This window comes from Motacilla alba, chromosome 2, assembly GCF_015832195.1.
Source record: "Motacilla alba alba isolate MOTALB_02 chromosome 2, Motacilla_alba_V1.0_pri, whole genome shotgun sequence".
NCBI classification, from domain to species: domain Eukaryota; kingdom Metazoa; phylum Chordata; class Aves; order Passeriformes; family Motacillidae; genus Motacilla; species Motacilla alba.
The window spans coordinates 82,787,553-82,803,955 of NC_052017.1; the positions used below are offsets into that span (position 1 = coordinate 82,787,553).

A 16,403-nucleotide genomic window follows, 5' to 3' on the forward strand; every position below is an offset into this window, starting at 1 on the left:
AAGTTGCCTATTTTCACAGAATATTTTGACCAAACATATCAAGACACAAAATCTGTTCCATGACTAGTTGTTGAAGTTAGACAGCTTTTGCCTTGCAAATGTCTTTCAAATGATGCACCGATAAAAAAGGAAAGCAATGTTGGGACAGGGGCTCCCTGTCTGGTGTACAGCCCTGTGGGCCCTCTTTCCATTTTTCTATGGATACGTAATGTTCTGCTTAAATATCTCATTTATGTGACCAACTGATTCAACAAGTTGGGATGCTTTTCTAAACCCTCAAAACACAACATAAAATTACTCCATTTACCCTCCCAACAATGTCAGGGAAGAAACTAAAGGAAAAAGAAAACCAAACAAAAAAAACCACCCAAAGCAAACAACTAAACAAAAAATAAATCAGCCTATGAGGGCTTTAGTTAGAGGCTCATTTGCAACAGAAAAGATGAGTCTCACCCAAACTTTGCACAAATAGGAACGTGCAAAATAGAAACTTCAGATAAGCTGTGGAAAGAGGGTGGGATTTCCAGAAAATAGGGAAGAACTTGTTACACCCTCCTTGTCTAACTTTGCAGGATCACCACAGCTTCTCTGGAGAAACCGTATGTGCCGAGGGGGAAAGTGAAGCGCTTTCCTTTTGGTTCTGCTTCTCCTGTATAAACTGCTTGCCTAATTTCCTTTGCAATCAGGGAAATATTCAGCTCAAACCCCATCATTTCCACATCTGCTTTTGCTACAAAGTCTCTTGCTACTTCCATAATTTTATGTCATGAATATTGTACCAGGACCGTAGTTCTTCTCCAGGCCAGGACTGCATCAGTGCTGAGCAAGTTGAAACCTTCAGGGCAGGGGGAAGAGGGAGAGGCTGGAGCCACTCAGCCCCACAGCAGGCTCTGACAAGTCTGCTAGCATGGGGTTAGAAAAGAAATGCCCAGAGGAAACAAATGCCGGGAGGTCTGGTGGCAGCACAGAAGTGAAAAGAAATTTACGCAAGATAAAAAAATTAAAAAAAAAAAAAATCAAAGCGTTGGGGGTAGGGGAGGTGTTAAAATACAAAAAAATAATTTCTTCAGGAAATTGCACTTCTTGGCTCCTTTAGCCTGAGCCTGCGTCTGCACCAGGAAACACTGGGAGGAACAAAGGTAGGCGTAAGAACCACTGGCTTCTGCAGTGAGCTTTCTGAAAAGTTTTGCAGCAGTGATAAGGAAAAAAAAAAAAACAACATAAAAAATAGTACAATCATCACATGCAGTCAGCACGCAAAAAGTGGGCCTGGAAGGAGCTGCCCCAAGGATGGATATAACAGAGAGAGGATTTATGGTTTTTTATGGTAGTCTCATATCAGTTTTAGTTTTACTTATGTATCAGGAGAAAGATAATAAATAGGGATTTTGGACTGATCTGTGAGCATCTCAGGAAACTACACAACAAATTTCTGGACCCCACGCAGTACCTTGGCCTGCTTCAGGCACAAGAATTAAGCGCAGGATCCAAGAGTGCCCCTCTTCACCTCGTCCCACTCGGCGGGACAGCTGCGTTACACGGCGCCAGAGGCCACCAGGAGACTCCTGCAGCCATCGCCCTCAGCAAGGTTTCAGCAGCAGCACGCCCAGAGCCAGGGCACAGACCAAGGGAGAGATGTTATCACCATTTCCTTTCCCTTCCCTCAGGCCATTGCTCTTTAAAGCAACACTCCCTTCGAAAAAGGGAATTGCGGCGGCGCTGGGCTTTCCCCCGACCGTCCATGCCGCCGCTTTGTGACGCTGCCTTTCCAGGGATTTGCTGGGCAGTGCTGTGTGGAAAACCAAATCCCTAGTCCCGAAATCTGTTGGCTCAACAAAAGGGATGGCTGAAACAAACTGCCTGACAAAGAGCGTGCGCTTCCTGTTGTTGGCAGAAAGCGAGACTTCACGCTGTTCCCCCTTGCTTCCTTTAAAAACAGTGCCAGGAATTGATGTAAAGCGGCTTCAGAGCATCTGACCCACAAAGCAGGGAAGTGAGAAACTGTAGGACTCTGGGAGACAGAGCAATATTAGCCACCTATATCTGAAAGCACACGGGCTTTTAATGTCCTTGAGCAGTGACCGCGGGTGGCATCAGCGATTTTCCCTTGAAAGGCGCTCAAGGGGCTGAGGCCTTCACCGCTCCAGAGAAATAACTTCTCCAGGGCGCTCCGCCAAGAGGCTTCTCCGGCCACCAAAGCTCCGCTCCAGCTGCCCGGACAGCTCAGGGGAGCACAGGCAGAGGGATCACCCGAAAAGGGAACTCCGTGCCCGGCACAAAGGAATCCCGGCCGGGGCATCGGGCGCGGTGCCGCGGTGTGACCCTGCAGCCCCGAGGGAGAAGCAAAGTGCCATTTGCTACCCACCAAAACTCACACAAACTGAGACTTTTTGAGTTAATTGGACTCAGTTCCTGTTACCTGTTGTGTTTCTCCTTCAGGATCTTCAGCCTGGGAGACTGTTTGCATCTGCTCTTTTATTCTGTTATTAAAATGTCCAAGATCAAGCAGCAATTTAAATACAAATGCACTGTACCAGCATTTTCACCTCTTTTCCAAGCCCCCGTTGACCTGGGACACGAAGCAAAATTAATCTTTTAGAATCCTAGCTTTGTTAAATAGGAAGTTCTGTAAGTGTCAGCCTGGTTTTCTCAGCTCCCTCAAAAAAGTCTCAAAAATCGAAGTCCACGCAATAAAAAAAAAATAAATACAATAATAATAAAATTCCAGTAACAAGTCATTGACACTGGATGATTTTGAGTGACAAAAAAAGGGACATAATATTGACTACCCTTGGGCTTTCCTTAAGAAATTGGATGGACTTCTTTAGGAAAAGAACTCCATCTGGTGGCAGGCTACAAAAAAAAGAGCAACTCAAACACTACAGCTGTGCTCCTCTCCCTGGAAAAGACTGCTATTTGGAAATGGAGAGGAGTCTCAGGGATAACTATTTTTCCATAAACTTCTAAGATTTATTTAGGATAGACTGAGCAAAGCATCTTTCAGGCTTGTCCTAAAGGCAGGCAGAGCTCATGTTTTTGAGCTCACCTGGCTCCCACACCCTGCTGCACAATTTCTGCTGCTGACAGCGCTGTGTGAGACATTCCCAGCCTGTGGAAGACAGGAGCAGCAGCGCCATTGCCACCTGCATCTGCAGGCACATGTGTCCAGGACACTGGGGTTCACCCACAGGCAATAACTACATTCATTCCTCCCTAGTGATAAAAATAAGGCAGCATCGCTTTTCCACTGCCCTAGGGGCAATAAAGACTCTTAAAACATGGATATTTTGATTTTTTTTTTACATGGGATTGTTCTACAGAAAAAAGGTGACATTCCCTGGCATGAATTCCCCCTGCTCTGGGGTGACTAGAGGCATGAGTTGTACTACCATGACTATCTGGGGAGTGGCAGTACCACAACTATTTTTAAAAGCACATGAAAAATAGTTTTCATGAATGAAACCACAGTGGAGCAGTCCCCAGCGTGCTCAGCCTTGTCCCCTCTGATACATTTACAGACAGAGCATGTGTATTTTCAGCAGATGACAGCAAAAGTTTCTGAAAATTTGATCTTCTGTTTCTCTGATGCAAAACTTCTGGTTTTGGAATGACTTCTGATATCACAATGTTTTAATTATCACATTTAATTTTTTTCAGCCAGCTCTCAGACTCACTGTCATATGACAGTAAGGCACTGCATTAAGCAGGGTGGAACCTTTTAAATTTAGCATTAAAGTCACTGAAAAAAAAATCACAAAGTATGTTCAGAAAATAATGAACTGATCACAGAATTGTCACTGCAAGATTCTTCTTTCTCTCCAGTTGTAGCTATGCCAGCCCAGAGGTTCTGTGACCTTCTTGAAAGTGTTTTTCTTTTTCTGCTTTGTCCCATCACCACTAGATGTATGTTTTTATATAACATTAAGCCATTGACAGGCACTGAAAAATGCATCATCAATGACAAAACAGCCTGCAAGTTCCCATTAATTTGTGTCTTTACATGTAATCGATCTCCCCACCCACAGTGCTTTTCCATTTTCTCTGTTGATTCTGTTTGAATTTTCTCTCTTTTTTATTGAGAGAAGCTGGCATCAGAATAGATTGCAGACAGCAGCTTCCAGAGTCCATGCCCTCTCTGGAAAACAATTCTCCATCACTTAAGGAAAATCAGGAGTTTCTATAATGCTATGTAAATGACTATATCCTCCACTATACCAGATCTATATCCATTCTGTAGTGCAAATAATTGGTGTGCAAAAAATACACTATATCAAGGGAATTCAAGCTCCTGTGTCAATATTTACTCCTTTTTTCTTTCTATACTTGGTGAAAAAAAAATCCAGAGGTCAAATAAATTTTCCTTCTTCAGAATACTGAATTAAGTATTTGAGCACGAGCCATTTCATAACAACTCTTGTAAGAATTCTGACTGGTTACATCAGACCAGCAGGGAGAAGCAGTCACTAGTTGCAAGTGTCACAAAATAAAACTACTCATTTGGGAAAGGAGAAAACTGACTTGTAGGTCTTCACCACTACTGAGGAATATTTGGGACTGGAGACATTTATTAATCAGAATGATCCTGCTCAGCAGGTTTAGGTGGAACTGCCCCAGCTGGCAGAGACACCCTTGCCTTTGTAGGCACAAAGTTATAAAGAGACAGTTTTACTAACACCAGTAATCGAAAATCATAAAAACCACTCTAAATTTAAAAGCAGAAGCCTAGGCAATTGAATCTTATTACATTTTAATCCATGGTACGGAACTCAAAACCTGTAAGAATTGGGTAGGAATTTTCACAAGCCACTGTCCAGAACTTTGTGATCTACTTCTGAAAAGAAAAAGCCAGCTTTTTTTCTCCCCTGTGAACACACAATTGTTCCAGACAGTCTTTCAATGAGCAATGCATTAGCAGGCTGGCCATCATTTCACTCTTGGTGCTCAGGTGCTTCCATTTTACAAAGCTCAGAGAGAATTTCAGATCGCAGCATGCCAGTTCCAAAACCAGGCAAACTAATCTGAAACTGGAATTTTATTTTAGCACAGTTTAGGGAAAGCCTGAGCTCCTGGGAGCTTTTCTCGTGTGGCTTTGGTGGAAAGCCTCAAGCAGCCTGGCTGTGTTTGATTACGCTGCACGCGCCGTGGCCAAAGGAGGATGCCATAAGATCCAAGGCACGATGGAACGCAAGATTCCACCCTACCCCTGACCCCCCCAAACTCCCTACAAACCAACCCAACTCAGAGGGGGTCTCTTGGGCTCAGGCTGTTGTTTGGGAACCTGAGAGACCACCTCAGCTGCACCCATGAGCTCGTGGTTGTGATGGTACGCCCGAGTCACATGCACAGCAGTCTTGTCCCTGCTGGAGCTCGGGCAGCTGAAAGTTCCCCTTTTCTGTTCCCCTCCTTCCCTGCCCAGCTAACGACTCCAGTCATGCCTGGGTGAAGAAAGGGCAGTTGTTCCCCTTTTCCCCAGTTACCTACAGTGAGAAAGCACCACATCATCTCTCCCCCAGCCAGAAAGCTGATATTTTGTCTTTACAGCATCCTTGCAGCTTTCATTCACTTTCCTTGACCCTCAGCTTCTGGAAGAGAACAATATTGCCTTTTGCTTACTGCTCCATCTTTGCCACAAGAAAACAACTTCATATTCCTTCAGACCAGGTTATGTGCCTTGGTAATAAGGGAATATGGACACGGGTCACACCTTCTCTGAGTCTTTCTTGTGATATTTTCTGAAGATGAAAATTATTAAATTTTTGTAACACCTCTGCCAGTTAGCTGTAAAGCCATAATCAAAGTGCATTAAGAGCCAAACAACAAAGCATGCCAGAGATTCCACTTGGGTCTTTTCTGCAGCTGTGATGATGGATTCATTGGTGACTATTAGTGATGGAAGAGGGAGGCTACTCTGCATAACTCTGCTGTTGAAACCAACCTGGGCAAGAGGGGAAAACACAGCAACTTCAGAACAACTTTGCTGAAAATGAACAATACACTGAAAAGTTCATCTACCACCCTGCACCCGTGGTCAGTCCTACTCTGCTCCAGTTTTGTCCCTTATCACTGACAAGCACTGTCATTTGGGGAATCAGCACTGAAGAGAGATGAGCACACAGGAGTGATCAGAAGACTAACCAACAGGAAATTATTAAAAGGAGTGGAAGAGTGACTTTTATTTAGTATGGGTGCTATTGTAGTGCCAAATTATGACATCTCAACTGTTGAGGTGCCTGCTCAAAGTGCGTGATTAAACCTTTCCCTATGTCTGTGATGTGAGAAATACAGACAGGATAAAGCACAGAACACTTGCATCACAGTAACAGAGATGAGACTTTAGGGAAGAATTTTACTCACCTTCAACCTCGCTGAAGAAGAATCCAGGCAAGAGAGCCACTTTATTAATGGCTAACACTAAACATAACACTAAACATTTACCACTCTGTGTTTTCATCCTGGCATCTACTGAATATGTCAAGTCCTGAATGTGATCATATCACTGGCATAGGAATGAAGTCCAAAGAGAGACCAAGGCTTTTATAAGTACTGAATGTTTTTAAAGAACAAACCAGGCAAAGCATGCACCAGGAATCACAAAAATTAATTCACATTACACAAAGTGGGAATTTGCAGATTCGTTATAGTTCTTTCCAGGCCCATAACTCTATTTTGGCTTCACAGCTATGACCCAAGGTTATATGAAACTTCTCAACTAATGGGACCAAAAACCCCCAAAAAAACTAGAGACCTATTAGTACTACAGCTGCTTATTTCTATAGCATCTTACATGATTGATTTTCTACAGGTAAGATACAGAATGGTAACAAAATATTAAAAAGCAAGGCTAAGAAATGTGGACTTTGGGAATATTGTGTCTGTGTCTTTGCTATCCCACTTTTACAGGAATTTTTCTGAGCTGGGTGCAGCGTGAAGGTGTCAGACGGGGAGGGCAGCAGGGGTGGCCTCCTTGGCTGGTTCCAGCAGACCCATGGAGCAGGTGCCTGCACTGCAGCCCAGGGGACAGCCCACACTGCTTTGTTTGGTGGGCTGTTTTCCAATGTCACGTTGGCTTGTGAGCAGTTCCATAGTTTCTGTTAGAAGGAAATTGCCTTATTTCAAAAGAACAATCTTAGTGATGCTCTTAAGAGAGAGGCCAGTCTGGTTTCCATCCACTTGCCATTAGCAGGTGATGATCATTTCTGCCTCATCAGCTTTTTCCCCTGCATGTGTTGGCACAGTTTTCCGCAAATGAAAATGCCCCAAGGGACTTCATACAGCTCTGAGACAATTTAGCTAACTCAAATCCAAGATGCACTGAGAGTCTGAATTGCCTTGTTTATTAATAAGACCTGATTTTTCCAGGACTGCAATTATTTACCTTAAAAAGATACTGAGAGATTGTGCACCCAACGTTGCTGAACCACAAAACCAGAGAGTTGGGCATTTCTTCTTCCAAAGATCAGCCAGCCAAAAAGAATAAATAATGAAGTACATAGGTCTCTGCATACACTAAACAGATCCATTAAAGTGGATTTATCTGCACCATTTCCCTTAAATTACAATCATGCCCTATTTCTGTGCAATTTTCTGTATTTTGTGAAATTATGTTCCTGGCAGTCGAATTGCTGTGTGGTGGCACCGTTACAGAGGGTTATGAAACTCATCTTGGGCTGAAACTGCAAGTCCTGCTGGCTCTGAGCTCTGCAGCAAAGCCCAAAGAATGCTGCATGGCTGAAGAGATGGTCATGTCACCTGCATCATGACTAAAACACAATAAACTTTACCTAATATTCCCTTTCACTATTTTTATGTGTTAAAAAAGACATGTTGATGTAATTCTTGTAATGAATAATCTAAAAAGTAGGAGGAAGAGCAGCCTTGTCTGGTTCTACCTTTTATCTTGTCGACAAGTTCCACTTCACAGGAGACAAATACAGAAACACAGAATTTTTGTCCCAGTCCTTGTCACCTCAGGAGGAGCTTTATTCTCTGTCCCCATGTGGATTCTCACTGGTCCCTCCCTGTAGAGCACTTCCGTTAAAATGTGAAATTTCATACACAGAGACGACCACAGAATGCTCACATAGCACACCAGAATAATTCCCAGCATAAATAAGGCAATTATTTAATCATATATAAGGCATTTATTAACCCTTGAGCAACCCTTAATTCGACTAACAATTAAAATTCTCTGGTGTTTCATTCACTTGCCTGAACAATGAATTTAAAGAAATGTTTGGAGAAAGCAAAAAATCTTACCTAGTATATGTGTTTATAGCTCTCCAAAATGGAACTTGTAAAAACAGACTTAATCTCATAATCTTTACCCAAGTGGCACAAAAGTCGATTGGTTTGAACCACATTACACATTTATCCTTTCAGAATAATCTAATTATTCTATTTGCACTATCTCAAAAATGAAGATAAATTCACATACCTGATTTTTTTACATCTCTGCAAAGCAAATTCTGATATATATCAGACTTTACTAAAAACATGAGCTATGAATAAAACTGACTCATTTGTTTAAATCAGGATGAGCTCTAAGAAATTCTAAGCCTTCCAAATTATTCTGAATTCAAGGCTCCTGGGCCCCGTAGTTTCCAAATGTCTTTAAAAAATCCTAGTTAAACAGCATGCATCCAATTTCAGAGAAATTTGAGGAAGAGCAGCTTTTAAGCTCTGCATTTCCCCAATAGGAGAAAAAGTTTTTTAGAGAAACTGAAAATGAAGAACAGACAGCAGAGCAGCCAGCTCTGCCACACTGACAAAGGAATCCAAAGGAAAGATTTCCATTTATTTTCCTTTCAGGGGCAGCTGTGCTCAGCCAGTGGGCAAGAACAGGTTATGTGAATAAAAGGCTGTGCATTCTTTCATGTCTTGGGTAAGAATGCCAAATACAAGCTAGCCAAGAATTTTACCATTGATGCATGAGGACTTTTTAAGGAGCAGTGGAACCCAGGAGGTGTTGGGACATGGGATTTCTCCTTCCTGACCGCTAGAGCCCAGCACTCTCAGGGTAAGGCATCTTCCATCTGAATCTGATGGATGCAGCTGCTGCTGCTTCTGCCTGGGGCTCCAGCCAGGAGCCAGGCTGAGCCCCCAGTCGAAACCAGTAGATACAAAAACACACAGACACACACACAGACACAAGGACGGAGAGGGAGCAGTGTCTTTCCCAGCACACACACAAATGCACTCCCATAAAACCACCCACAGCCCCACCCTGTTGCTCAGCTCCAGCCTCAAGCACCCGAGGTCACCAGTGTGTGACATGAGCCCCACACTCTCCAGTTTCACAAGGACACCTCACTCACAGAGCCTTCAGACACAGGATTTAACTTAATCAAATATCCACACCCAGACCCCTTATCCTGCCACTGGGGGGCTCTTTCCAAATCCTGTTCTTCCTCCTTGCCAGCTTGTCCAGCCCTTAGTTTGACAGTGAGTTTTGGATGCCTATAGCACCTGGTTGCCCACACTGGCTACCCCATGGCTGGGCCCAGATCCTAAAGCCCCTGTGACCCACGGCCTCTTCTCCACCTGCAGGTGTCCAGACCTTCCAATAAATCACACCCACACATGCTGATGCAGCACTGAAAGTTAAGGTCAAGCAGAAAATCATCAAAAAAAAAGTTTTTAATGAGAAGCTGGGATTAAATGCAGTGATGAGCCAAAACGCTGTCAGACAAGAGCAACACTCAAGAGACCTTCCTCTTTTGTCCCCCCTTCCATTTTTCACTTTTGGACACAAGTCCACATCCACCTCCACCCTCTCCTCCTCTGCTCCTGTCGCCTCCCAAAGAAAGCACCTCTAATTATTCTTCCCTATCCAGTTTTGCCATACTCCTACCCAAAATTGGAATTTCTGCTATTGCTTGAATCCCTTACTGACACAGCATGGTGGACCTTGCTAGATTTCCCCAGCATTCCTTTCCATTATTTGTGAGGTTTGATAACCTTCCCCTTAAACATCAGTGAAATTTGTTTCCATCTCTCCCAGCAATCTGTAAACGCTGTCAGCCTCTCAACGCCACTGCTGTTCAGCAATTTCTCGTATCATGAGCAGCAGTTCCTCACGGTCTTTTCAGTTGGCAAAGGCCTCAGCCAGAGCCTGGACATCTGCCTGCATAACATGAGGAGCTTTAATTCCAGGACAGAAACAAAACCAAGTGCAGATGCACTAAATTGCCACAGGTTTAATACATGGCAGTGCTGAAATCCTAAACTGCTCCTGTGAAACAGCTGGGATGCAGCTCATCTGCCGCAGCCAAACGTCTGGTTCCAGGTGTCATAGAGCTCCAGGTCCCTGGGGGACACGCTGGGCCGCACTGTCCTCAGGGCACTCTCAAAGTCCAGGAAAGAGATGGGCCGCACCTGCTCCGGCGTGATGGTTGCAATGTCCATGGACTGCAGACTGCGGATAGGGCCCAGAGAAGCTTCCCGGCAGAGCTGTGTCATGTCCGCCCCAGAAAACCCGTCGGTTTTCTGGACTATGAGCTTGATTTCCTCTTCATTCAGAGAGCAGTGCTCCTTTGCCATCAGCCGGGTGACAATCTGCTTCCTGGCAGAGGCTTCTGGGAGAGGGATGTACAGTCTCTTCACCAGTCTCCTTCGGGCAGCTTCATCAATTTCCTGGGGTCTATTTGTTGCTCCAACCACCAGGATACGATCTTCAGAGGAGGTTGTTGCCCCATCTAACTGCACCAGAAATTCAGTTTTTATTCTCCTGGACGACTCGTGCTCCCCCTCTCCGCGCTGGGACAACAGGGAATCGATCTCATCGATGAAAATCACTGCTGGCTGCTGACACCGCGCCACGGCAAACAGCGCACGGACCATCTTCTCCCCCTCACCCACCCACTTGGAAGTCAGAGAGGAGGCACTGATGCTGAAAAAAGTTGCTCCGGACTGGCATGCGATGCACTTGCCTATGAGGGTCTTGCCAGTCCCAGGGGGGCCAAAGAGCAGAATTCCCTTCGGAGGACCACGCAAGCCGGTGAAGATGTCTGGTCTCAGCATGGGCCACACCACTATTTCTTTTATAGTAGCTTTGGCAAACTCAACTCCAGCAATGTCATCCCAGCTGACCGGAGGCCCGTGGTCCATGATCTCGTGCATGATGAGTTCAACCATTTTCGGTTCTATGTTTTTCAGCCGTTCATCCACAGGCAGCAACGGGTCTGTTGATTCCCCTGCATGAGGCTTACACTGTGCTCCTCCATTTTCACTTCCATCTTGTTTTGGAACTGGAGGCACAAACTTGCCAAACGGACCCCGAGACCTGCCTGCACCCAGGGATTTTTTTACTCCTCCATATGACGAGACCGGTGCACGCTGGTTTTGAGATTTCTTTTGCTGATCCATCCACAGCTGTTCCTTTGCAGTTTTAAACCCAGGAGCACTGCTCTCTTCATTTCTGTTTCTCTGCCCTGAAAAGCCATTAGTTTCTGCAGAAATGGAAGCCTGACATGGAGCAAGGCTAGGAACAGCTGTGCTGCCTTCATCAGCCAGACCATAGAATGCTTTTCTTTTCCCAGAATTTGCAGACCAGGCAGGTACAGCTGACTGGTTGAAAAGAGACGAATTTTGTCCATCACAACAGTTACCTGGCATTTTCAGAGAACTACTATTAGTGGCTTCTTTACTTCCAAAGAGTGGAGTTGCCTGGAAACCTGGAAGAACCTGCTTGCTTAAGGAGGCTGAAGCGGCAGGAAGTGTGTCTGAAGTTCTGGTCACAGGAGGCACACTGCTTTGAAGGGACTTGCAAGATGAGGGATGCCCAAGAAGATCTGGTCCCTGACTTGCACATTTTGCTGAGCCAGCACTGAGCCGAGTCTCCCCGGTACTGCCGAAGACATCGAGTTTAGGAAGAGCTGCAGCAGCGGAGGCGCTGACCCTTTTATCAGCTCGTACACGGGCATCTGTCGGTGCCATCTGAGAGCTCTGGAAAATTTTGCCAGCCCGCATCCTCTCTCGCACACACTTCAATTCGAACACATTATCTGTTGTCAAGGCAGATTGCCACTTGTCACTGTCACTTTGCTGACATTTTGCCAAAGTCAAAATGTTTTCCGCATAGTTATTCAAGCCAGTCTCTGCGTTGCCAGAGTCAATAATCGCGGAGTACTTCTCTGCGTACTTCTTAAACAGGCTGGCAGCACAGCCCTGGGAGATCTCGGAGTTTGCCCATGCATACTGAATGCGCAGGATCTTGGCACGGTACCCATCTGCCTTCTGCCCGGGCGTGCAGGTGCCAGAGGTGACAGCAAAGTAACTTTGCTGCCAGTCGCTCAGGTGCGCCGCGCTGGCGGTGGGGGCCTCCATCACTGACGCTGCAACAGACAGAAAAGACCTGCAGTTACAAAATGCCATTTCACACCATCTGCACCAGCTGCCTCCCCCCTTGCCTAAATACTTACACAGGAAAACCTACATTATTTTAACTGTGAGAAACAGAGCAGGAGGTCTTGCAAGCTACTTAGCCAGTCTGGACACTTTAATCTTTTCAAAAAGCAACCAGCTTTGTGGTGCAAAGGCATTTAGACTGAGGTTCTCTTTTCTTCTTTGTCCAAAGAAAAGAAAAAAGTGGGGGAAAAAGAAAAAAGAGAGAGTTTGCCTCTAACCAGAGGTCTCCTGGGGAGGTAAGTAGGCTGCAAAGAATGGTAACAGATGGCCAAGCAAAAACTGGCCTTGTTAAATGAAATCACCAGTGCTTTCACTTTTATTTGACAGAATATGGCACAGTGCAGCAGAGGACAGAGGATACACCACTGTCAGAATGATTTCATTTATTACTGTGATGGTAATAAAAATGAAACAATTAAGCTAGTAAGTAAAACTGCGTGCAGTGTCTCTGAGGGGAGATAAAAATGGAACAAACAATCCTGAATGTAGCAACCTTTCATATTAAGAAAATATTAACAGATTACTAGAAAATGTTTAAAAATAGTTTCTTCCATTTAGAAGGCACTAAAAGGTCCCCATTTTACACTTTAGAGAAGAAAAAGGTCTTGCGTGTTTAAAGCATCCTTGTTTCTCAGTTTCAGAAAGTGGAATTTAAACTCCTTTAGTGTAGGTTTTTTTTAAGAAATAGGGAAGATGATATTTGGCTCAGGAGGAGTATTGTGTTTGAATTGAAACGATTCGCTCACGTTCCCGATGTATTTTCTTTCTCTGCAGAGTATCGTGTCCGTATATTCTGCACCCTCTCCAACAGAGTGTGAGTCAAGTTGCAATCCTCTGGATCACCTACAGACTGCGTAGGAGTGCAGATGTGCAATGCTCATGCAAGGCTGGGGAGACAGAACTGAAGGAATCCAGGCTATGTGAGGGTGTCCTCCCTAATTATTTGCAAAAAGTCTGGCATCAGCATTAGGCAACAGAGAGCACAATATGTTTATTGCTCATATGCTTATATGCTTACACACATAACATATAATGAGGATGTAAGTAATTTTGGTTTGAATATTTTTTTTTACTACAGCCCAAACTTTTAGAGCTGTTTAGAAAAGTCAAAATACATTTTACCTGCAAATCTGGCACCTCTACAAGCAAATCCAACTAAAACAAACAAACAAAACCACAAAAGTAAGACTTTCTCTCTGAAAAGTTACTGCCAACTTTTGTACCATAAGAAGTGTAACTTGCACCTAGAAAATCTGATCCAAACTCACATCATCATCATCCCTCCACAGCCGAGTGACAGATGAACAGGAGATGAAAGGCTGCAGCCTTTTACTTCTTTTCTCTAAATGGCTTTGACTGTGCACATAATTTTTTTTGCAACTGTTGAATCAAAAATATCTTAAGTGACATAAAAGCATAAATTCAGGAAAAGTTTGCCCCCATGAAATACTTCCATAATTCAGAGCATAAAATCTCAAGTTCACCACCACTTTCTTAAGGATTCAGTGGTCACCTTCATAGCACTGAGGGAAGGCCAGAACAAGTGAACAGTGGTAACCAGTTTGAAATTTCAGTTTGATTATTCTCAGAATCACAGAATGGGGAAGGTTGGAAGAGATCACAGTGGTCATCTGGTCAAACCTCCCTGCTCAAGCACGATCATCCCAGCACACATGGCACAGCATTGTTTCCAGACAGTTCTTGAATGTCTCCGGTGAGGGAGACTCCACAGCCTCTCTGGGCAACCTGTTCCAGTGTGGTCACTCCCACAGTAAAGAAGTTCTTCCCCATATCCAGGTGAAACTTCCTATGCCTCAGTTTCCGCCCACTGCCTCTTGTACTATTGCTCGGCACCACCAAGAAGAGCCTGGATCCACCCTCTCAGCACCCAGCCTTTATTTATATACATCGTAAACACCGTCTGGCATCATTCTCTCCCCCTAGTCTAACCCATATTAATTATCCGCACAGCCTTACAACTTCTCTCCAAGAGAGCCACACGCGCACACGCTCAGCCAGAACAGTTCCCAGACGAGGACATCGCACTCCGCGTGCACGCCTGGAGCTGAGGGTGTGTGTATCCCAGCCCCGCCACCAATGGATCTGGCACGCGTGCTCGCCTCAGCGCGGATCGGGCGGGCGCTGCCACCGCCGCCGCCACACACGAGCACGCCCAGCACGGGGCCCAGGGAAACACAGCCAGGTACACGAGCACATTTACCCCTCCACCGCCCTCAGGCCGGGAATCCAGCCGGGAAGCTGTCTGGGCATGGCTGAGCCCCCGCCGCCCCTCCCCAGCCGCCGGCCACGGTCCCTCAGCTTAGGAGCCCTGGGCGGCCCGGCGGCGGGCGGGTGCCCCCTCACGGCACGGGAAGCGGAGGCCACAGCCCCGAGAGGGACCCGCCGCTCCCTTCTCCCTTCCCTTCTCCCTTCCCGTGTCCCCCCTCAGTCCCGGCAGTGCCGCTCCTGCGCCCCGCACCCACCGGCCGCCGCCGCCGCCAACCGCGCGCGCCCGCTCTGCGCCCGGCCCCGCCCCGCCCCACCCGCCAATCGAGTGAGAGCGCTCCGGGAGACGCAGCCAATCAGAGGTCGGGAGGCCGGGCCGAGCGGGAGAGGGGCGGGTTTCTGCGTGACGTCACCCGCAGCGCTGGGAGGGACGGCGCGCGGCGGGGCGGGCGCTCCCTATTGGCTGCGCCTGGGGCGCGCGCCGACCAATGGGCGCGGGGTCCGTGCCTTGGGAGGCGGGACCGGCCCCGCCCCCACCGCCGCGCGGGGACCGGCGCGCGCCTAATCTGTGGGCACCGCGGGCGCCCTCCGCGTGTTCCCTGTCGGATCGGTCCCGGATCCCTCCCAGATCCCTTCCAGATCCCTCCCGTCCCCTTCGCCTGTTCCCTTCGGGTGCGTCCGGTGTCCCCTCTGTGTGCTCCCTCCGCGTGTTCCTTCCCCGATCCCTCCCGGGTCCCTCCCGCGTCTGCCGCCGAAGCCCCTGCCGGCGGCCCCGGGCGCTGCCCCGGTGCCGGTGCCTCGGCTCCCGTGCCTTGCCAGCCCTGCTCACTCGCTTCGGAAAACCTTTTCTGGTCAGGGCTTGGTTCCTCAGCTGAAGGTCAAAACAGCCGAGAAGGGAGAGGCTGGAGAATGTCGGGTTCTGTCACGTTTATTGCCTGTCCAGGCCATTTTCAGTAGCAGTAGAAAATGGGAACGTGGGGATGTGCAATTTCTGTGAGGCAGACGAGGTCTTTACCTTCAGTTGGGTGACTGAAGGAGCAGAATTGCTGTGTCTCTTCCTGTGTCAAACTCGACTTCGGCTGCCCAGAACAGCAGGATATCCCATCAGCATTCCCCAGCTGCCTGCTGCTTGTTGCTCTCCTGGCCGTCAGGCGGCCCTCTGGATGCCCTTTGCTCGGCTCACAGGCGGCCCGGCCACTGGCGTCCCGGGCTGTGACCTTGGCAGCAGCCCTCCGTGCAGGACGGGCTCCAGAGAAGGGAGCTTCCATGAATGATGGCCCAAGCACAAAGCCCTAACCCCGGTGGTGGTGACTCCGCAGCCAGTGATGGGTACCTGGCCTGTAGGCACACGAGCACTTGACCTCCACGGTCACCTGTTTCATCTCTACCCCTGTGGCACCGGCTGCGGGGCCAGCACGGCACTGTCAGAAGGGGACTCTCTGACACTCCTGAAAACAACAGCTGCTGCACAGCCCTTTTTGGAAGAACAGCTCTAAAAAGGGCAAGATGAATGACACTGTTTCACAGGGCAGTAGATGGTGGTCCATGTGGAAGTATCCCATCAACTCAATGTGGCGGTGCAGTCCCCATCTGGATCACACCAACCCACGTTCAAATTAGCACACCAATCTAGATGCAAATGAGCACTCTAAGCTGCAGTTACACCTCTGGTATTAACAGAGATGCTTCTGTGTGGGTGAACATTTTATTTCCCGTGAGGAACCTTTCCTGCAGTTACTGTCAGGTTTCTGTTATACATCAGGCTTGTTATG

General features: G+C 47.0%; 1 protein-coding gene across 5 annotated transcripts; it reads right to left on the reverse strand.

Moving 5' to 3' along the window:
- Nucleotides 1–8,817: 8,817 nt before the first annotated feature.
- FIGNL1 (fidgetin like 1) lies at nt 8,818–15,803 on the reverse strand. 5 transcript variants are annotated; one of them, XM_038129867.1, is made up of 2 exons: nt 15,647–15,803; nt 8,818–12,332 (listed from the first exon to the last, which is right to left on the reverse strand). In XM_038129867.1, exon 2 carries the CDS (start codon nt 12,322–12,324, stop codon nt 10,255–10,257), a length of 2,070 nt encoding a protein of 689 aa, XP_037985795.1. In that variant the 5' UTR covers nt 12,325–12,332; nt 15,647–15,803; the 3' UTR covers nt 8,818–10,254. The 5 variants fall into 5 exon arrangements, with proteins under 5 accessions (XP_037985795.1, XP_037985796.1, XP_037985792.1 ...); XM_038129868.1 differs by lacking the exon at nt 15,647–15,803 and adding an exon at nt 14,889–15,056; XM_038129864.1 differs by lacking the exon at nt 15,647–15,803 and adding an exon at nt 14,889–14,923 and having other exon boundaries at nt 8,818–13,785.
- Nucleotides 15,804–16,403: the final 600 nt, after the last annotated feature.